The sequence below is a fragment of the Talpa europaea genome (genome assembly GCF_964194135.1).
Source record: "Talpa europaea genome assembly, chromosome: 2".
NCBI lineage: Eukaryota > Metazoa > Chordata > Mammalia > Eulipotyphla > Talpidae > Talpa > Talpa europaea.
Genome location: NC_140068.1, coordinates 142,188,706 through 142,210,780, shown reverse-complemented (window position 1 = coordinate 142,210,780; position 22,075 = coordinate 142,188,706). Strand labels below are relative to the sequence as shown.

At 43.6% G+C, this 22,075-nt stretch overlaps 1 protein-coding gene across 1 annotated transcript; it reads left to right on the top strand.

The window, feature by feature from the left end:
* Nucleotides 1-9,643, top strand: LOC311188408 (E3 ubiquitin-protein ligase TRIM38-like; the record flags this gene model as incomplete). Its single annotated transcript, XM_084259508.1, is given in 5 exon segments — nt 1-134; nt 204-344; nt 6,468-6,580; nt 9,140-9,491; nt 9,493-9,643. Coding segments are annotated over 5 exon segments (891 nt in total).
* Nucleotides 9,644-22,075: the final 12,432 nt, after the last annotated feature.

The following is a 22,075-nucleotide window of genomic DNA, read 5'->3' as shown; positions in this document are numbered from 1 at the left end:
ATGGCCTCACTGCCAGCGATAAGGAAGATGAGGGAGGAAGCCATGTGCTCCATCTGCCAGGAGCTGATGAAGGAGCCCGTGAGCATCAACTGTGGGCACAGCTTCTGCTGCCAGTGCATAGACAATATCATTAGGCAAGGATATCCTGTGAAATCTTTTATTTGGAGGGCTCGCTGTCCCTTTTGTCAAACATCACTTCAAAGGGAGAGTGTCCAGCCCAACAAGCACCTTGAAAACCTCATAGAAACTGTCAAGGAGCTGGAGCGTGAGAGGCTGTGTGAGGAACACGGGGAGCAGTACCTGTTCTGTGAGGATGGACGACGGGCAGCTCATCTGCTGGCGCTGTGAGCGCTCCCCCCAGCACAGAGGACACAGCACGGCTCAAGCGGAGGACGTGTGTTTAGGTTACAAGGTGAGTGAGTGGCCATACCTCTCAGCAAGTTCTTCCTCTTATGTTGCACCTTTTGACTGGAATTAGTTAGTCTGAACACCAAGATTGTGACTCTAAAAATGTTGTTTCCATCATGTTATTTTCTGAATAATAGCTTATTATGATCCTGGTGAGTCAGGTCCTCATTTTATATGCCAAACTTTAAGGTTGGGCGGAATCTTTCCTGTTAGAACTTCCTATAATGAACTTAATAGATTGTGCTCTTTGTCACGCCTGTCTCGTTCATGGCCTCACCTCAAATCATAATTGGAGACACCAGAGCGTGCAAGAGCACAGGACAGCATCTGAAATCCCAGAGGTCAGAACCAACACCTTCTTGATATCCCAGAGTCCACAAGGAGTAGGAAAAGGAACTCAGGACGCCTGACGTCCCTCGGTGTGGGTGGTGAGGGGGGGCACTAGGGCAGGAATGAATGTGTGAGGGGGAGACTGCCCAGAAGTGAGTCCTGAAGGACACACACAATATCACCACGGGCAGAGTGTGGGTAATACACAGAAGTCAGATCAGGTGGTTCACTTGTCACGAGAGCTTGCCTGACTCTCGATGAGGCAGGCAGGTGGTGCGTGAGGGGAAAGGCCGATGCAGGCATGGGAAAGGATGTCAGGAAGGAACCTTGGTATCACTCGGAATCCATACCCCTGCCCAGAGTGGCCTGGACACTAGGGATTTATTTGTGGAGGGAAAGATCAGGTTGACATGTAAAAGCACATTCTGCGTGGACAAAATAAACAACAAGGACAAAATCTAAGGATTGGAAATGGCAACAGGTATGAGCATACACTGGGAAGGGGAGTTAGGGTTTAAAAATACTTGGTGGGAGGGATGAAGCCTTGAGAGACGTTTCAATCATTTCCTGTGTTTTTGACACAATAGCTTTCAGCATAAGGGTCCCTTTGCTGTGGAGGAATGAAGAAGTGGGATTCCTTCCTCTCTGCCCCTTTGACATTTGAAGCAACATCCCCAATGTGAGGTGCCTGTGTCTTGTGTGAAGGATCTGGATCCTGTGTCAGGGCGTGTCAGCCCTGACCACCACTCAGCACACTCACCTCCTCCTGTAACCCCATGAGCAGTCAGGGCTGTAATGGGGCAGGTCTCATTGCTTCACACCATGTCATCAAATAGGAACAACACAAGGTTCTGGGCTTAGCATCAAGAGTCAGACTGCTGAGGTGAAATACTAGGTCAGCCTCTTCCTAGATGGGCAACTGTGAGCAACTCTGTTCTTGCTTCATGACTTGGTTTCCCCATCTGTAAATGGAGAAAAGACCTGTCCCCTCCCACCAACACACACACCAGGAGGTTGTCATAAGCTGTAAGGACATTCTCTATGTAGAGTTGTGAATAGCACTGTGTTCCTAGCGAAAGCAAATGAGTCTTTTGGTAACTAGTTCCTGAGCACTGTCTTGGGAGCATTGTGATGTTATATTTGTTAGTTTTCAGAGGGCAGGAGGCAATTCCTATACTCTGGATGACAATGAGCAGTTTAGTGAGCTTCAGATCCCTTCTTTTGAAAATGTGAGATATGGGTGCCTTCCTGGTGGCACTGGGGTTCAAGTCTCAGTGCTATCAAGCTATCCCCAGCCACTGCAGCATGAGTTCAATCCCTGGCCAGGGAGCAACACACATGGTGCAGCAGACCTCTCCTGTCATGCATACTGCTCCCCTCAGCAGTGTATTTCAGTCAATCTGCCGGTTCTGCTCCCCACTCTGTCTCTGCTGAAGCCTCTCACCCCCCACTCTGTAAATAAAGAAAAATAAATCTAGAGTGAAACAAAAAAGAAAATGTGAGAATCTTTTGAATACACCCTACAGCTGGATGTGGACATGCATCACTGTGAGTTGACATCATGACACTGTTCTCCAGGTGATAGCAGGGTGCCCCATCCATGACCTGGTTCTGAAACTCCATCCTGACTAAGCGTAACATGTGAAACGTTCCTTGTGTATCAAACACTGTATCATCTATGACTGGTCCAGTTATTTTATAAAATTTACTTTTAGATGATTTTGACCTTATAATTTGTGTAGCATTTTCCTGGTGACTGTAGTGGTAGATGTAGTCCAATGCTTAGATCCTCGATGCGCTGGGAATTGTATCTCCGCCACCTACTAGGGATGGCCCCTTGGGCAGGTTACTGCCTCTTTCCTAAGCCTCCACTTCTCCAGCACAGAAGGATGTTACAATCCTAGCAACTGCTCAGGGACCCCTGGGGAATGACTTATGCTACTTCCCTCATGTTGTGTATTCTCACAGTGTAAGGTCTAAAAAATATATTCACACTGTTATTGTACAGATTGGAGGCTGGGATTTCCCCTAAGTACCAAATGAAGATTGAGAAATGGAAGCCAGACCTCATCCAATTTTTCCTGCAGGAAAAGCTGTAAGACATTGTGACAAAACTGAAGGGAATACAAGAACTCTGTAAGAGTGTGAAGTTATTCATGACGGAGCAAATAACTGAATGGGAGGTAAGAATTGGAGTTTAGTGATCACAAACTATTTTTCATCCTGAATTGATGTACAGGCTATGACTGGGCTAAGTACTCATTGATAGTTTATTCTCATTAAACCAGTACAAATTGCTGAACCCCAAAGAATATGCCAGTTTTTTAAAAAAATAATTCCTTTAGTTGTCTAATCTAGGAGAATTTCCCTCTACTTTCTTCAGCCTTACAGTAGTAACTTCCTAGGTGTCCCATCACCTCAGTCAGGAGAAAGAAACCTGTTGTGCCCCTTATCCTCAATGGGCTTCATGTTTTAAATAACTGAAATTACCTCCTGTCTAAAGATCGTGAACTCACCTGCGCACATTTACCAGAGTACAGGGTCAGACCCTCTACCTTCCTGGTTGCAATACCACCCTAAGGGAATAACAGGACCAGTGCAGAAGACCTTCCCATAACTCAAGCTTGTGAGGATGTGATGAGAATAGAGCTCTGCAAGACTTACACACACTTGCACTGTAGACTGTGGGTCTCTAAGACAGTGTCCGTGGCTGACCAGCCTCTGCAGGATCAGAGACACATTCTTTTATGGATATGGATATAATTCATCATTTAGTAACCAAATTCCTGAGATGTGTGAGCCATTTTGCCTCTTTCAAGGTCTTTTCCCACTTTGACCCTGCTTCTTTGTGAGTGGATATGAAACTTGACTCTTCCATCTCTCATTTCGAGATCCTTGGAACTTGAGAGGACCATATTTGGAAACAACAGGTGAAGATTCCTGACACTGTAGGTATTACTACTGCCTCTGTCTCCTTATTTCTGGAATATTAGGTCATAGGGGGAACATCTATTGCTACAAACCGATAAGGAAACCATGTCAATGCCAGAGTCCAGGTGTCCCATGTTTCCTACAAAAAGTTCCACTTCAGGGCCTCCCTGGCTCAAGGGGAAAAGTCTCAGATGATGAAGCTCTTTGTAGCCACTGCAGCATGAGTTCGATTGCTGGCCAGGGAGGTGACCCACAGGGCCCAGCAGAACTCTCCTGCCTCACCCGCTGCATATTCATTATCAGCCTTTAGTTGAAGAAATTCCCTCAGAACATATATATTGTGTGTTACTTGCCCACAGTGCTTGGTTTTATCTTCATAAATGATAAGTTAGTTGCTGTGGCCAAATTCCATTATTCTCCTATTTAGCATTCCAGAACCTTCTTCTTCTGCATCACTGTTGGAGAAAAAGGAAATGGACCAGGTGGCTACAGCTTGTGATCACCTTTCCACATCAGAGTGCCACCTTTAGGTCATTTCTAAGTGTACAGACCAGTGGCATGAAATGAATTTAGTTGCTTTGCAGCCATCACCACCCTCCGTTTGCTGAACTTTTTCAGCATTCGAAGTGGAAATGTTATAGAGCAGCCTCGATATTGAACGGGTTCCTGGCTGTGGGTCCTCACCCACGCGCTTAGAAGGGACTTATGAATACTCCACTGCAGGCACACACAAAAGGTTAATAAAAGGTTTATTTACAAGGGAAAAGGAAATAAGGAAAATGTACAACTCAGGGAGAAAATAGGGAAATAAAGTCTTTAATGCGTCCTACCCGATCCGCTGACCTGGAAACCCAAAGTCACTCTCTGAGCTGGCCAGACCGCTGCGAGCTGGCGGAGAGCCAAAATGGGTGTATCCCCCAAAGCCCACGTGTCTGCCTTTTTATATCAACCTGGCTGCTTAACCCCACCTCAGGTCCCAGACACCTTCCCTTTGGTGGTGATGGGATTTGGAGTTCCCAGTGTCCTTGGCTTTGGCCTGGGGTGGGGGTGGAGTCCACAAAGCCTGTATGGAATTAGCTTTAGGACATCCTTTTCCCTCTAACAGAAACTCTATGTCCATCAACAATAACTCTATTTTTCCCTCCTTCCGGCTTGGGGGCCACCATTCTACTTCTTGTTTCTCAATTTGATGAGGGCCCCATTGTGAGAAGACTCATAGGGTCTTTCATTTGCTCTTTGGCTCATGTCCCTCAGCATGAATCTTCAAGATAGTCCAGTTGGACACATGTTACAGTTTGCTTTCTTCCTAGGGGTGAGCAGATTTGCACTGTGTCTCAGGCCCACCTGTGTTTACTGACTCACCATAGAGGTATGTTTGGTTTGTTTCCCCCTTTTCTACCTACTTTCTTGATTCTAGGAGAACATAGAGCTTCGGGGACAAGAAATCCAGTCTGCGTTTAGGAATCTCCACAACTTCCTCCATGAAGAGGAGAGGGCTTATCTATGGAGACTGGAGAAAGAGAAAGAGCAGCTGCTGAGGACACTGCAGGGAGGTGAAGCCAGTCTGGACAATCAGAGCCGTGAACTGGAGCGCCTCCTCCTGGAACTAGAGAAGAAATGTCAGGGCTCAGCCCAGAATTTATTGCAGATGAGGCAGGCGAGGAACTGGAAGAAAGAAAGAAGGTGTCTGTTTCTGATCTATTGAGAGGAGAATGTCGAGGGAGCCTGGGAAGTTTGGCGAGTCCTCTCTGCCTCATTCAATATTTAAAGTAATAAATGTTGAAGACTATAGCAGCAGCAGCTCTTTTGCCCATTTCTGCCTATGCAAGTGTCCTTTACTCTTCTCTCCCTTTTTATTATAAACCTCCCCTTTGGGAGCCAAAGAAAAGATCCATATCAATGTCAGCTGGTGGCCTGTGCAGGTATCCACAGGGGCAGTATGTGAATTAGAAATCTGCTTCTCTGGGTCGAAGGTAGGTTTTTTGGAGATATGGAACCACAGAATAACCTTCATCCCATTTATTCGCCGTTGTCAGTTTTTCATGGAACCTTCTCACCATGTCTTAAAAATGACTGGTGGTACAGAGCGGGGCAGCCTAAATGAATGATAACCTCCTGAATCACTTGTCTTGGGCCATGAGCTCTTAGGGAACCTCATTTCAGCTGCCTGAAGGTTCCAGCTGCTGTACATAAATGCCTTGGCTGGACTCCAGTTGCTATTGCAAGACTGGTGGTTGCCCTGTATGGGTGAGGATGTAGGGTGACAGTGCCCTCAGAAGGTGACACCTGCTGCCTCCACGTCAGTGGCCCAGAGCCAGGGTCTGGGCATGGATTCCCCACTGAGGACCTTTGTCATCAGTGATCTCTGATATGGGCTCCTCAGAAACAAATTAGGTCACTTCTAGTAAAAGGTAACATGATCAAGTTTCTGAGATCACAGGCTTATATGAATGCAGAATCCACGGCTCCCCACAGCCTGAGCAAGTGCGATCATACACTCACACACACTGGCAGGGACTATCCTAGGGGACGGGGATGGGAATCGTTCTACCTGGGTATGTGTGGGTGTCTCAGGCTGGGTCACTCTGCTTCCTGGGGTGGAGAATACATAGCAAGTAACCCCATGCATCAAGTGACACGAAATGCTGGATTTTCCCACACTTATATTTGACTTTATTTTCACTGTAGAATGTGGAAGAAACATTAAACAGGTTAGTCTGTATGAATATGGGAGTATGAGGATGTGGGCAGTTGTATGGCCACCTAGAGCTGAATGGAATGTCCCCTGTTCCTTGTAGGAATTCAGATGTGAAGCTGAAATTGCCAGAGATCTTCTGTTTGGAGCCTCAAGCTGTGTGCCATGTTTCTGAGCTTTACTTTGATGTGAAGAAAATGTTAAGGTGCTTCCAAGGTGTGTGAAGTCAACAGTTCCCTTCATGTTCACATAAAATGCAACTTTGGTGGTCACCAACTCAGCAGCTGTCCCTGGGTAGACTCAGAGACAGAAAGGATTTTTAGCTGTTCTCAGTGGAGCTGGAACTCTCCACCTTGTGGGTAGGCAGGGATGTAGCTTCCTGGTTAATTCTTCAGGCTCTTCAAATTCCTTCTGTCCCAGATTAATCACCTGCTCATTCTCCCCATCTAAATAACAATATAGAAGATTTTACTTCCCTCACTTATCATGACATTTAATAGCATCAATGTATGTAGTGCTTAGAATGTGTCTACCACTGAACATTTATTAACATTTCATTAAACTCTCAGCAATGCAAGAAAGATAGATCAGTATTCTAAACTGTGATGGAAATGGTTTTAAGGCCTTGACTCCTCTAAATGTTAGAATCCTAATGAAAGCCAGTATGACCAATTCCAATCCTGCGCTTTACAACCCCTTAGTTCTTACTTAGTATTTGTCATTTTCCATATGACCACAATTAGATAATTTAAGCTAAATATTATCAAATAATTCTTTTGGCTGTAAAATCAGAATGAACCTGACAGAGGCCAAACCTGAATTGATTGCACTGGTGTGCTGCCATTTTAAGTATGTGTTTTATCCATTTATTTATTTATTTATTTGTTTATCTATTTATCTATCTATTTATTTATTTATTTATAGAGGCATGCTTTATTTATTTGTTTGTTTGTTTGTTTGTTTGTTTTGTTTATACATGCACTGGGTACAGTCAGAAGCGCGGGAGGGTGAGAGAATTCACCGGAGCCAGAGCAGGGAGCAGAGCAGGCAGAAGGACCGAAGTACACTGCTGAGGGGAGCAGCGGGTGGCAGGAGAGGTCTGCGCGCCATGCGGGACCCTCCTCTGGTGGCCGGGGAGCAGCCGGGGATCGAACCGGCGCCCCAGAGGCTGCGGGCAGCTTAGCAACCCAGCGCTCAACTGCTGCGCCACTGGGGAGGCCCCCCACCATTTATTTTTTAAAGATTATTTATTTATGCAACTAGAGCTAGGACACAGGCCAGAGGTGTTGGGGTGCGGTGAAAGGATTCACTTGAGACCGAAGGGGGAACAGAACAGGCAGACTGACTGGAATACACTTCTCATGGAACAGTGGGCGGGACAGGAGAGGTGCTGTGCCATGTAGGTTGGCTTTCTGGCCAGCCACGAATGGAACTCATGCCGCAGAGGCTGAGGATAGCTTCACAGTGCTGTGCTTAACTCCTTGTGCCCCGAGGTAGGCCCAAGAGTCATCTCTTTTCTATTTAGGTTGCTTCTGCAGGGATTTTCCCATATCACCTCATTATCATTTATAAGCATTTTGATTGTATAATCTTAGCATTTTTATTGGTGTTTTTATTATTGTATTACACTGAATTGTGTTCAAATAACGGTCTGTGTAACATAGATCTACAGATATATGTTTATTCTTTCATCGTGACTAGTCTTATTCAATGACTACGTAGCCCATGTAAAAAATTGATGTAAACTGGGTTTTCTCTACTTATTAATCTCTGGTCTTTTTATTTGTCTACTAAATTGGTCTGTTTGAGTGTCTCCCCAGTAGCTCAGCGGGTTGAGGGCAAAGCTGTGAAGATGACCACAGCCTCTGCAGCAGCGGTTTGATTCCTGCCGGCCAGAGACAATCCCACATGGCAAGGCTGACCTCTCCTATCTCGACTGCTCCTTCCCTCAGCAGTGTATTTCAGTCAGTCTGCCTGTTCTGTTCCCCACTCTGTCTCTGGTGAGTCCTCTCACCCCTTACTCCTCTGGCCTGTGCCCCAGTTCTTGTCTGCATAAATAAATAAACCTTTAAAAACAAAGAAATTACACTCCTGGCCAGCATCACACTTAAAAAGATCATTTTTTTTTAAATTTTACTTATGCTAGTCAGATCCTTTTGATGTACATTATTCCAGCATAAATTGTATCACTTTTTACTCATCCCTGGGACAATATGAACTATCATCTGCAGACTTCACACCTAAATTCATGGGACGGACAGGTGCTCTGAGGGCTGAATAGAATACTGGGATCTGAGGTAACTTTCAATAACAAAATAAGGCAGGACCTATGTTATTTTGCTTTCTGATAATGGGTGTGAAAGGTTATCACTAAAAAATGGGGATAAACTTCTTTTTTGCTTCAATATTCCATGATTCTTGGTGGCCCTACACGGGGGATAAGGGTTGTGGAGAGGACAGCAACCACTATGGTTAGTCAGTCCCTTGCCTTCTCTGAGGGACTGAGTTGGTGATGGTGACAGTGATGGAGAGGATATTACTTCCACTTACTGCTTACTCACCAAATACCAGAAATTTCTCCAAGCAGTAGGGTGAATTAGCTCCTTCAATCTTTCCCACCATTACTCTGGTAGGTATGATGATTTCCTACTATATGCAGAGTCTCAGAAAGTGACTCACAGAGCTAGAAGAAGTAGGCAGCACCTGAATCCAGGAGATTGTACTTGAAGTGCACTGTCTTCTCAGCAAATAAAATGTGTCTTTCTCTTTTCTCAGTCAGCGTGAATCTGGACCCAGACACAGCTCATCGTGAACTAATTCTGTCTGAGGATCGGAGACATGTGACCCATGGAGGCAGCCAGAAGAAGTATTTCAGTTCTACAAGATTCTGTTCCTTACCCTGTGTCCTGGGCTGTGAGGGCTTCACCTCAGGAAGACATTACTTTGAAGTGGATGTGGGAGAAGTATCTGGGTGGGACTTAGGAGTTTGTCTGGAAAATGTGCAGAGGGACAGGGACCTGACCCCAGAGCCTCAGTCTGGCTTCTGGGCCATCAGACTCTGCCAGGAGAATGGCTACATGGCCCTTACCTCTCCCCCAACTCCCCTTCTGGTGAGGGTTTTTCTGGACTGAGGCTGGACTTGTGTCCTTTTATGACATGAACACTGGCTCCCACATCTTCACCTTCCCAAGGGCCTCCTTCTCTGATACTCTTCGGCCTTATTTCCAGGTTAATCATTCTTCTCCTTTGTTCCTCCCTTCACCCCTGGGGTCAATTTAAAAGAGTCTCTTTTGTTTACCCATCGTAGAAATATAACATCAGTCCTATTAGGACAGGACTTGGTCTGTTTTGTCATCTGCTGTTTCCCTTTACCTGGACCGGCACTGAGTTCTCAGTGGACACTCAGTGAGTGTGCCATGACTGCTGGACACAGCCTCTGTGCAGACAGCACAGAAGATCAGCCTGACCTGCGGGGAAGCGAGAGAACAGCAGGGTCATCCCTTGTGCTCTCTCCCGTCACTGGGTCAGATCTCTGTCCTGCCAGGGTCCTTGTGTGACGCTGGGTGTCTGACCTCTTCCATTTCATGTCTAGTTTTCATGCTTCATCAGTGTTGTTTGGGTCAGTATTTGCTTCTGTTTATGGACAAACCATCCCACTGTATGGATGTCATGCATTGTGTGTGCCCTTTCATCAAAGGATGGACATTGGTTGTTTCCACTTTGGGGCGAGTTCAAACAATGCCACTGTGAACAGTGTTGTGCAAAATATTGTGTGATTATCATCAAATTGGAGGGTTTGTACCTAGGAGTAGAATTGCCACTTCCTATGTTAACTTGTTCAACTTTTTAAGGAACTGTGTTTTTCAAAGAAGCTGTATGTGCTCACAAGCCACATATGCTATTGCAGTTTCTCCACCTTGTATTGCAGCTATTTGTAAATGTGACTATGCTAATGGATGGTAAGTGCTATATCCTGGAGATTTTGTTTTCTTCTGGCTTTTGCATTTTCCTAATGACTGTTGATGATGATAACTTCATGTATTTATTTTCTATTTGTTTGTCTTTTTGAAATAATGTCTATTCACATGCTTTGCCCTTTTTAGTTGCATAATTTGTATTTTGGTTTGTAAAAACTTTTTTTTTAAAGATTTGTTTATATATGCATACAAGAACTGGGATACTGCTCAGAGGTGTGAGAGTTGAGAGGACTCACCAGAGACAGTGGGGAACAGAAAAGGCAGACTGACTGAAATGCACTGCTGAGGGGAACAGCGGGCGAGACAGGAGAGGTCTGCTGCGCCTGGTAGGTAGCTCACTGTCGGGCTGGGGTTGGAAATCCAGCTGCAGTTGCTGTGGACAGCTTCATAGCACTGTGCTTAATCCTTGCACCACCAGGGAGGCCCTGTAAAAACTTTTACATGCTAATTGCGGTTCTAGGTATGTCCCTTATCGTCTCTATAATTCAGAATTGTTCTGTCATTCTCTGTGTTGTGTTTTTACATTCTGGATGGAGTCCAATGAAGCTCAAGAACCTTCAGTATTGTTGCTATTCATCTCAGGTATTTCTACTTTTATTTCTTGTGTTTTGCTGCCATGCAAATAACCTTTGCGAGCCCAATGAAACAAGAGTTATTCCCTGTGCTTCCTCTCAAAAGGTGTTAACCACTTCTGTTATTACATTTAGATCTGTGGTTCATTTTGAGTGCTGTATATGGGGTGATGCAAGTCTCCACTTTCATTTTTTTGCTTGCAGATATGCTGTTGTGCACTATCAGTAGTTAGAACAATTCAGTAATTTCTTCTTACTGTATTGTCATTGGTTATTGTAGCTAAAAGATTTCTTGAATTTGTTCACCTTTTTAAAAGGACTAACCTTTGTTGACATTGATTTTTTTCATTAACCGCCATTTTCATGGCCATTGCTGTCCTTCTGCTTGCTTTGGTATTTTTTTTTTAATTTTTTTTTTTGAGGGGAAGGAAGTGTTTTTTATTAAATTTAGATCTTTTATTTTCATTTATTTATTTCTTTTTTAATAGAGGCATGCTTTATTTATTTATTTGTTTGTTTGTTTGTTTGTTTGTTTTGTTTATACATGCACTGGGTACAGTCAGAAGTGCGGGAGGGTGAGAGAATTCACCAGGGCCAGAGCGGGGAGCAGAGCAGGCAGAAGGACCAAAGTACACTGCTGAGGGGAGCAGCGGGCGGCAGGAGAGGTCTGCGTGCCATGTGGGACCCTCCTCTGGAGGCCAGGGAGCAGCCGTGGATCGAACTGGCGCTTCAGAGGCCGCACAGCTGCACCACCGGGGAGGCCCTAGATCTTTTATTTTTTTAATTTAAATTTTATTTTTGTATTCCCCATACAATTACAACCCCCTTATTTTCAGCCCAATCCCTCCTTTCCCCGCCCCCCAACCCCCATAGAGTGTCTCTGGTTCATAGTTGTTTGTTGATTTTGATATTTTCTTTCTTACAGTTATTCTTTTTCCTGGTTCCATATTTAAGTTTTCTAGATTCCTGCTATGAGTGAGACCATCCAGTATTTTTCTTTTTCTTTCTGGCTTATTTCACTGAGCATGATCCCTTCCAGCGCCATCCATGTTGCTGCAAATTGCATGTGTTTATCATTTTTGAATGCTGAGTAATATTCCATGGTGTATATATGTACCACATCTTCTTGATCCAGTCATCTATTTTTGGGCATTTGGGTTGTTTCCCAATCTTAGCTATTGTAAATAGTGCTGCTATAAACATAGGGGTGCAGGTGCTCTTTGGAATTGATGTTTCTGTGTCCTTTGGGTAAATACCTAGGAGTGGAATTGCTGGATCATATGGAAGCTCTATGTTTAGTAGGTCCACAAATCTCCACACAGCTCTCCATAGTGGTTGGACCAGTTTGCACTCCCACCAACAGTGCAGGAGAGTTCCTTTTTCTCCACACCCTCGCCAACATTTGTTGTTGCTAGTTTTTTTAATATGTGCCATTCTCACTGGTGTAAGTTGGTATCTCATGGTAGTTTTGATCTGCATTTCCCTGATGACAAGTGATGTTGAACATTTTTTCATATGCCTGTTGGCCATTTGCATTTCCTCTTTGGAGAAGTTTATTTTTAGCTCTTCTGCCCATTTTTTGACAGGATTATTTTCTTTGTTTTTGTTGAGTCTCATCAGCTCTTTGTAGATTTTTGTGATCAGTCCTTTATCATTAATGTTGTGTGCAAAAATGTTTTCCCAGTAGGTGGGGTTTCTCTTTGTTTTTGTTATTGTCTCTTTTCCTCTGCAGAAGCTCTTTAATTTGATGCAGTCCTAGCTGTTTATCTTTGCCTTCACTATCACTGCTTTGGGTGATGTGTCTGTAAAGATGTCTTTGATGTGCATATCATGTAGTGTTTTGCCTATATTTCCTTCTATGTATTTTATGGTTTCAGGTCTTATGTCTAGTTCTTTAATCCATTTTGAGTTGGTTTGTGCATGGTGTGAGGTAGTAGTCAAGCTTCATTCTTTTGCATGTAGTGACCCAGTTTTCCCAGCACCATTTATTGAATAAACTTTCTTTGCTCCAATGCATATTCTTTGCTCCTTTGTCAAAGATTAGTTGACCATAAATCTGTGGGTTTATTTCTGCATTTTCTATTCGATTCCATTGGTCTGTGTGTCTGTTCTTGTTCCAATACCATGCAGTTTTGATGATTGTGGCTTTGTAGTATGGTTTGAAGTCTGGGCGTGTGATGCCTCCACTCCCTTCTTTTTTTCTCAGGAGCGTTTTGGCTATTCGGGGTTTTTGGTGATTCCATATGAATTTCATCAATAATTGTTCTATTTCTTTGAAAAATGACATTGAAATTTTGATTGGAATAGCATTGAATCTGTATATTGCTTTTGGTAGGATGGCCGTTTTAATGCTGTTTATTCTTCCAATCCATGAGCAGGGGATGTCTTTCCATTTCTTTGTGTCTTCTATTTCTTTTTACAGTGTTTTATAGTTTTCTTTGTATAGGTCCTTTACCTCTTTTGTTAGATTTATTCCCAAATATTTGATTTTTTTTGTTTCGATAAAAAAGCTGTTTTTGTTTTATTTTTTCTTCTTCAGATTTATTGTTTGTTTATAGGAAAGCTACTGACTTTTGCATGTTGATTTTGTATCCTGCCACTTTACTGAACCAATTTATTAGTTGACTTACTTTTTCTGTGGAGTTTTTTGGGTTCTCTATGTATATTATCATATCATCTGCAAATAGTGATAGTCTGACTTCTTCTTTGCCTATTTGGATTCATTATATGTCTTTCCCTTGGCTTATTGCTCTGGCTAGGACTTCCAGTATTGTATTGAAAAGCAGTGGTGAGAGTGGACATCCTTGTCTTGTTCCAGATCTTAATAGAAATGCTTTCAGCTTTTCACCATTGAGAATGATACTGGCTCTTGGCTTGTCATACATGGCCTTTATGATGTTGAGGTATGTGCCTTGTCTCCCAAGAATTTCAAGGGCTTTTATCATGAATAGGTGTTGCACTTTGTCAAAAGCTTTCTTGGCATCTATTGATATTATCATATGGTTTTTATATTTCTTTTTGTTGATGTGTTGGATAATGTTGATTGATTTTTGGATATTGAACCATCCTTGTGTCCCTGGAATGAATCCTACTTGGCCGTGGTGAATTATCTTTCTGATAGCTAAAATTTTATTGAGGATTTTTGCATCAGTATTCATTAATGAGATTGGCCTGTAGTTTTCTTTTTTTGGTTGTCCTTGTTTGGTTTTGGTATTAGTGTAATGTTGGCTTCATAGAACCTGTTTGTTATTATCCCTTCCTTCTCAATTTTTTGGAAGAGTTTGTGAAGTATAGGCACTAATTCGTTGGGAAGGTTTTTGATTACCATTTCAATTTCACTGCTTGTAATTGGTCTGTTTAGGTGTTCTATTTCTTCCTATCTAGTCTTGGGTGATTGTAGAGTTGTAGGAATTTGTCCATCTCCTCTAGATTATTGAACTTGTTTCCATATAACTGTTCATAATAGTTTATGATTATTCTTTTGATTTTTGCTGTGTCTGTTGTGATTTCTCCTCTTTCATTTGTGATCCTGTTTATTTGTGCTTTCTCCCTTTTTTCCCTTGTGAGGCTGCCTAGGGGTTTGTCTATTTTATTGATTTTTTGAAGAACCAGCTCTTGGTTTCATTTATTTTTTGGTTTGTTTATTTTTAGTTTCAATTTCATTTATTTTGGCTTTGGTTTTTATTATTTCTTTTCTTCTACTGGTTTTGGTTTTTTTTTGTTGTTTCTTTTCTAGTTCTTCAAGCTTCGAGATTAGGTTGTTTCTTTGAGTTATTTCTTGTTTCTTGATGTGAGCCTCTATTGCTATATATTTTCCTCTTATTACTGCTTTTCCTATGTCCCATATGTTTAGGAAATTGATGTCCTCCTTGTCATTCAATTCAAAGAATTTTTTAATTTCTTCTTTGATCTCCTCATTAGTCCAGTGGTCTTCCAGTAGTGTGGGTTTCAATCTTCATGAGGTAGGAGATTTCCTTGCCTTCTTTTTATGGTTTATTTCTAATTTGATGCCTTCATGAAGACATGCTTTGATGTCTTCATCTTCATAAAATATGATTGGTATGATTTCAATCTTGGTGTATCTGTTGATGTTTGTCTTGTGTCCCAGTAAGTGATCAATCCTGGAGAATGATCCGTGTGCACTTGAGAATAATGTGTACTCAGATATTTTTGCGTTTAGTGTTCTATAGATGTCTGTTAAGCCCAGACACTCTAGATCCTTATTTAGAGCTTTAGTGTCTTTATTTATTTTTTGTCTCGTTGATCTGTCCATTGTTGATAGTGGTGTGTTGAAGTCTCCTACTACATATGTGTTTTCTCTGATGTCTGTTTTCAAAGATGACAATAGTTGTCTGATATATTTTGGTGCTCCTTTGTTTGGTGAGTATATGTTAATGAGTGTTATTTTTTCTTGAATTATTGTCCCCTTGATCATAATGTAGTGACCTTTGGAGTGTCTTTTTACCTTTTTGAGTTTAAAATCTGTTTTATCTGATATAAGTATAGCTGTTCCTGCTTTCTTTTTGGTCCATTTGCTTGTAGGATTGTTTTCCACCCATTAACTATGAGTCTATTTTTATCTTTTGTAGCTAAATGTGTTTCTTGGAGACAGCAAAAGGTTGAGTTATTTCTTAATCCAGCCTGTGACCCTGTGTCTTTTTATTGAAGAGTTTAGTCCACTTACATTTAGTGTTAATATTGATATGTTAGCATCTTTATTTGCCATTGTGTTTTTCTTTCCTTTGATTTTATTTATTTATTCTTTTTTAAAACTTTTTTTTTAATTAATAAATTTTATTTTTATATTCCCCATACAATTGCAATCCCCCCATTCTGACACCAATCCCTCCCCTCCCGCCCCCCATCCCCCAAAAAGTGTCTCTGGTTCATAGTTTTTGTTGATTTTGATTTTCACTTTCTTATAGTTATTCATTTTCCTGGTCCCTTATTTAAGTATTCTAGATTCCTGCTATGAGTGAGACCATCCGGTATTTTTCTTTTTCTTTTTGGCTTATTTCACTGAGCATGATCCCTTCCAGCGCCATCCATGTTGCTGCAAATTGCATGTGTTTATCTTTTTTGAATGCTGAGTATATTCCATGGTATATATGTACCACATCTTCTTGATCCAGTCATTTATTTTTGGGCATTTGGGCTGTTTCCAAAGCTTAACTATTGTAAATAGTGCTGCTATAAACATAGGGGTGCAGGTGCTCTTTGGAATTGATGTTTCTGTGTTCTTTGGGTAAATACCTAGGAGTGGAATTGCTGGATCCTGTGGAAGCTCTATGTTTAGTAGGTCCAGAAATTTCCACACAGCTCTCCATAGTGGTTGGACCAGTTTGCACTCCCACCAACAGTGCAGAAGAGTTCCTTTTTCTCCACAACCTCGCCAACATTTGTTGTTGCTAGTTTTTTTAATATGTGCCATTCTCACTGGTGTAAGATGGTATCTCATGGTAGTTTTGATTTGCATTTCCCTAATTGCAAGTGATGTTGAACATTTTTCATATGCCTGTTGGCCATTCGCATTTCCTCTTCAGAGAAGTTTCTTTTTAGCTCCTCTGTCCATTTTTTGACTGGATTATTTTCTTTGTGTTTTTTTTTAAGATTTACTTATTTATTTATACAAGCACTGGGTACTGTCAGAAGCGCGGAAGGGTGAGAGAATTCACCAGAGCCAGAGCGGGGAGCAGAACAGGCAGAAGGAGTGAGGTGCACTGCTGAGGGGAGCAGTGGGCATGGCAGGAGAGGTCTGTTGCACCATGTGGGACCCTCGTCGGCGAAGGGGATCGAACTGGCACTGCAGAGGCTGTGGGCCACTTTGCAGCCGATCGCTTAACCACTGCACCACCAGGGGAGGCCCTCTTTATTTATTCTTTCAAAAACTTTTTTTTTTTGGCCTTCTTTTGTTGTTACTCATCCCTCTGAGGTTCTGGCTTTAGGGCTCCCTGCAGTATTTTTTGGAGTGGGGGTTTTAGTTGTAATGAAATTTCAGAGTTTCTGTTTGTCTGGGAAGGTCCTTATTCTTTCTTCATAGAGCAAGGAGAACTTTGCAGGATAGAGTATTCTTGGTTGGCATCTGTTTTCTTGGAGTCTGTTGACTATGTCCCTCCACTCTCTCCTTGTCCGTAGTGTTTCTTCGGAGAAGTCTGATGTCAGTCTGATTGGTTTTCCTTTGTATGTTATCTGTTTCTTCTCTCTTCTCAACTTCATTATTTTTTCCTTGTCTTGGATTCTTGGGAGCTTTACTGTAATGTGTCTTGCTGTATTTTTCCTTTCATCATGGAAGTTTGGTGTTCTTCTTCCTGTATATCAATTTTCAGCTCCTTCTTCATGTTTGGGAAGTTCTCTTCACGTCTCTCTCCTCTCCTTCTGGGATTCCTATAACTCTTATATTTCCTTTCATCATGGTTTCTGATAGTCCCCGAAGTCTTTCTTCAGTCTTTTTCATTCATACTTCTCTTTCCTTTTCTGTTTTGGTTCTTTTTATTTCTGTGTCTTGGAGAGTGCTTATTCATTCTCTCATTTCCTCTATTCTGTTATCACTGCTTTTCCCAGCATTCTTTAGCTCTTCTGTTAATCCTTCGATCTCCTGAATTTCCTTCATTTCCCTCTTTAGGGACGCAATTTCATTCTTCTGAGCATTGTTTTCCTTAATGACTTCCATCAGTTTTTCATCACGGCAATTTTAAATTCTTTTTCTGGAAGGCTCAGAAGTTCTTCCAAGTCACCATAGTTGCAAGCTGGTGGGTGGTTTTTTTTTTTTTTTTTTTGTGGTGTGTCTTTTTTCTGAGGCAATGCTACTTTTCTTGTAGTTTTTCTTTCCCCTGCTGCCTGTTTTCTAATTTGCCTTATGCGTTGGGACACTGTGCCACTGGTACTGGCTGGCATCTTTTTGGTGTGTTCTTTTGGGAGTTTCAGAAACTGGCGATCCAAATGAGTCTAAAACTGTTATGCCAGAAGTCTAGTGAGGCAGTGTTACTTTGAGTATGTTAATGGTCACTGTGACAGAATCTCTCCTCCTGTGTTTAGTTGCAAAGGTGCGTCTTGAAGTCCCACAGATTTCTCTGGAGGGTGGGGCAGCTGGATTGCACTCTGGGTTCCAAATCTCTGGATCCCCCTCTGGGCTCCGACTTCCTGCCAGGTGGTACCAGGCTTGTGGGGGCCTTCAGCTCACCTCTGACTGCGCAGGGAACCTTCTCCCTCTGGCTCCACGGGGAGCCTTCTGCCAGATTCAAGCAGTCTTTATTAAAGAAAGGTCCCTGTTCTAAAATGGCGCTTTGGAGACAGGCACACTCTTCCATGTGCCCAGTCTGCCCAGGCCGTGGGTGCCCGCTCCCCCTCTGGGTTTGGACTGCTGGCCAGAAGGGGCCTGGCCTGGGCGAACTTCCCAGCTCACCTCTGACTCCTCCGGGAAACTTCTGCCGGTTTCAAGCAGTCTTTACTGAAGAAGGTCCCTATTCTAAAATGGCGACTGCGATACAGGCATACTCTCCCGCACGCTGGATCTGCCCCGGCCCTGGGTGCCCGCTCCCCCTCTGGGCTCGGACTGCTGTTGCTTTGGTTTTCATTTGGTCTTTCTGCTCTTGAACAAGAAGGCTTAGTGACTTAAGAGCTTTTACTATGATAGTGTCTTTTACATCTATAAATCTCCTAGGTGCTGCTGTGACGGCAGCCCCTAAGGTTTGATGTGTTGTCTTTCATGTTCACTCATTTCAAAGCCTCCATATTTTCTAACTTTCCCTTTCGTCCATTGATTCTAACTTTCTCTTTCATCCATTGATAATTTAGAGAGTGCTGTTTATTTCTCACCCAGTGCTCTTCTTGCATGAGTGTCATTATAGGTAAAAAGGTATATTTGATGGTATCCCAGATGTTTCTGAAGTGCTGTTCCTTTCTCTTTACATTTTCTTCATTCTTCTCCTCAGACTGGGAGGACCATATTCTTCTGCCTGCTCAAATTAGCTTTTGAGCCCTGTAGAAAATTTTTATTCATATTATCATGTTTCAAACTCCAGAAATTATATTAAGGAGGATTATATTAACACACAGGGAGCTCTGTGCTAGGGCCTGGCCCATGTTGGTGTTCAGTAAATTCCCAGCTGTTCCAGGGCCAGTGAGGGAAAATTATATGTGTCAGCCTCATCGCACGTCAGAGCAAGCTCAACTGAAATGGCCATCTATGCTGAGAGACAGAGAGAGGACAGAGAGAGAGAGAAGGCACAGTTTACAAAGGATGCTAAGATTTCTACTGCGGAAGTCCTTTGTTATACCATCATTCTGAATTATCAGACTCCTCCCAACCTATATTTTTCATACCCATCATCCTGTGCTCTCCCTTCCTCTAATTCTTGCCTCTTTCTCCCCCAGTGTAATCATCAGTTTGCAATCACTTTTGTTTTTTGATTGTTTTAATTTTAATTTATATATTTTTACATCTTTTTTCATTTTGGTAAAATGTATGCATTTTCATCTTGTTATTGTCCCCATAAAATTCCCAACACCCTTGTTTTGATCCTACTTTTTCTCCCTGCTGTCATCACTTTTGTAATATTATCTTGTGAAACTTCCTCGAGGCTACTTTCCCAGTCCCAGCTCTTTTTCCCAAATTTATTTTTCCGGAGGGTAAGAAACAGCTCTTGGGAAACCTGTCACTTCCAGGGATCCTGGTAATTTTTGGAACCACTTTGAGTTTAATCTGTGGGCACCCCCCACAAACACACAAAACAAACACAGCCACTAAGCACGCCACAGAGAATCCATCACACTGCTACAAACCCCTTCTAACATAGCTCACAAAACCCAGAACATCTAATACACAGACAAACAAGGATTTTGCTTGGTAATAATCATACATACAACATGACATTACACACACACAAGCTGTATCATTTACATGCAGCACACACCATCATACCCCTCCTTTGTCCCCAACCACAACACATCACCCATGCACATCATCAGTACTGCTGAGTGCAGCGTAGAAATTCTCTTATTTCACAGCTCTGTGCTGAAGCTACTAGATATTGGGGATTCATCAGTGAAAGATGGCAGCACAAACCCATGATCTTGTGGGACTTCCATGCTCGTGAGGAAGACAGAAAGTAAGCAAGATAATTAAATATTCAGTGATCAGTGTAATGGAAACAAAATAGCCTGCAGAATGTTTGTGCCCAGGGAAGGGGACGCCAGTAGACAGGAGGTCACAGTAGTCCTGGTTGAGGGGAGAGGTGAAGAATTCAGGAAAAACACCTTAGGAATTTGTGGTGATAGTTCCCCACAAAGTAATCACTAGAACTACAGGCCCTATTAAGGGACTCCAGTGATCTCTCCCACACCAATTCTATGAGATCTGACAACCTAGACTCCCCATAAACAGGGATGCACCAGCAGGCACTGCTCTCACTGCTCACCTAGTTGTCTCACCACATCACACAAATCACCTGACACACTTTCCCCACTTAGGGGACATGTCTCTGAAGGCTCTTCTGCATCCCTCGCCCTCTCAGCCCTGGGCTCTGCATGATCCCCTCCTTCACACAGCAGGTGCCGGGGGCAGAGGTCACAGGACAGACCCAGTCATCAGCTTGTCTTAGTCGTGCTGCTGCTGTGTCGGGGTGGTTGATCCCCTGTGGGGTCCCTCGTCTCCTTTCTTGGACCTTTGACAAGACAACTCCAGATGAGCTGTGCCCGGTGCACAGTCTCATCCACGACAATGATGGTGGAGCAGATGCCAGGAGCTATCATGGGAACTGGGACCTCTGTCTGTGAATCTGATGCCTCAAGAAGGGCCTCTCCCTTCCCCACAAGGTGCCTGCCCCACACGCTGTTCAAGGTCACGATGAGATTTTAATTTGTTCCCTCTGCTGTTGCTCTGAAGGAAGGGTGCTGTTCCTATCAGGCCCTCCAGTCAGGATTTCTGAGTGTAAAACCTCTGGCTTTATGACAAGTTTCCTCTCTCATCTGTGTGGACCCACCCCCACATCAGTTTCATTTCTGAGTTGACTCTAGTCAGAGGAACTTCCCTACCAGGAATCTGGAAGTGGAGCTGCAGAGTGACTGACAGCGATTTTGTGACTGACTGCCCTGTGAGGAGGAGTGAAAAAGTCCAGGCCAAGGTTTGCTATGGGGTGGACTGATTCCTGTACGCGCGTGTGTTTGTGTGTGTGTGTGTGTGCGCACGTTGAGTGGTGGGTGGCAATAAGGAGCTCCACCAACTGTGAAACTACACACGACTTTGCTTTCTACCTCTCTCTATCCCTCTGCTTTCTCTTTGGAAACTCCATTACTCAATTCAGATTGGGCTATGAGGTGATGAAGGGCAGGCACTTGGGGTTCAGAGGAAGGGTATCCCCAGGAGCACAACCCCAGGCATAAGGAAGGCTGGTGCAGCCCCTGGGAGAAATCCCCTCCGTGGGAGAGCAGTCTGCAGAGACGTGCTCTGGCTCCGAGGGCCAGTCCTGAAAATAGTGGGAAATAATCTATCCAGTTCCTTGGGTTGGATCTGCTTTTAGTCCAGGCCCTGTGAGTGCAAAGGAAAGGTCTCACACTTCCTCCCTCAGCACCTCCCCACACACTCCCAGCAAGGGGAGGGCAGCAGGGCTGGGAGCCTGAGCAGCTGCTGCTGTGGGGAAGGGCAGACCCTCTGCTCTGGTCCCTGCTCCTCTGTCTCCAGCTCTCAGTCCTCACTGGTGGACACTGGGGGGTCTGGGACAAGGAATCCACAGTGGACAGGCCTTGCCCTCTGCTTCCTGACTCCCCACATCCTGGTTCTGCAAATTCCCTCTGCCTCAAGCACCCTGACCTTGTCCTGGGAGACCTGTCCTCCCCTGGAGGAAGACAGTCACCTCCCTTGTACCCAGGAACTCTGCTCCCAGCAACAACAACTTCTCTACCCTCCCTTAAGCTCTCCTTCCTCAATGTGGGCTCCATGGGAACTTGAATAACCTTTTACTTTGTGGCTATTGGTGGGGTCCAGAGAACCAGACATGGGGGTGTGAGGAGAGGCAAGGCTAATTGTTCCCATGGACTCTGTTCCCCAACCATTCACCTCAGTGTTGCTAGCAGGACAAGGTAGTAATTCGGGGCCGACTCCTCCCGAAGCTCATTAGACATGGAGAGAGTTTCACTCTCCCTCCCTGAGTTCTCTTCTCTCCTGC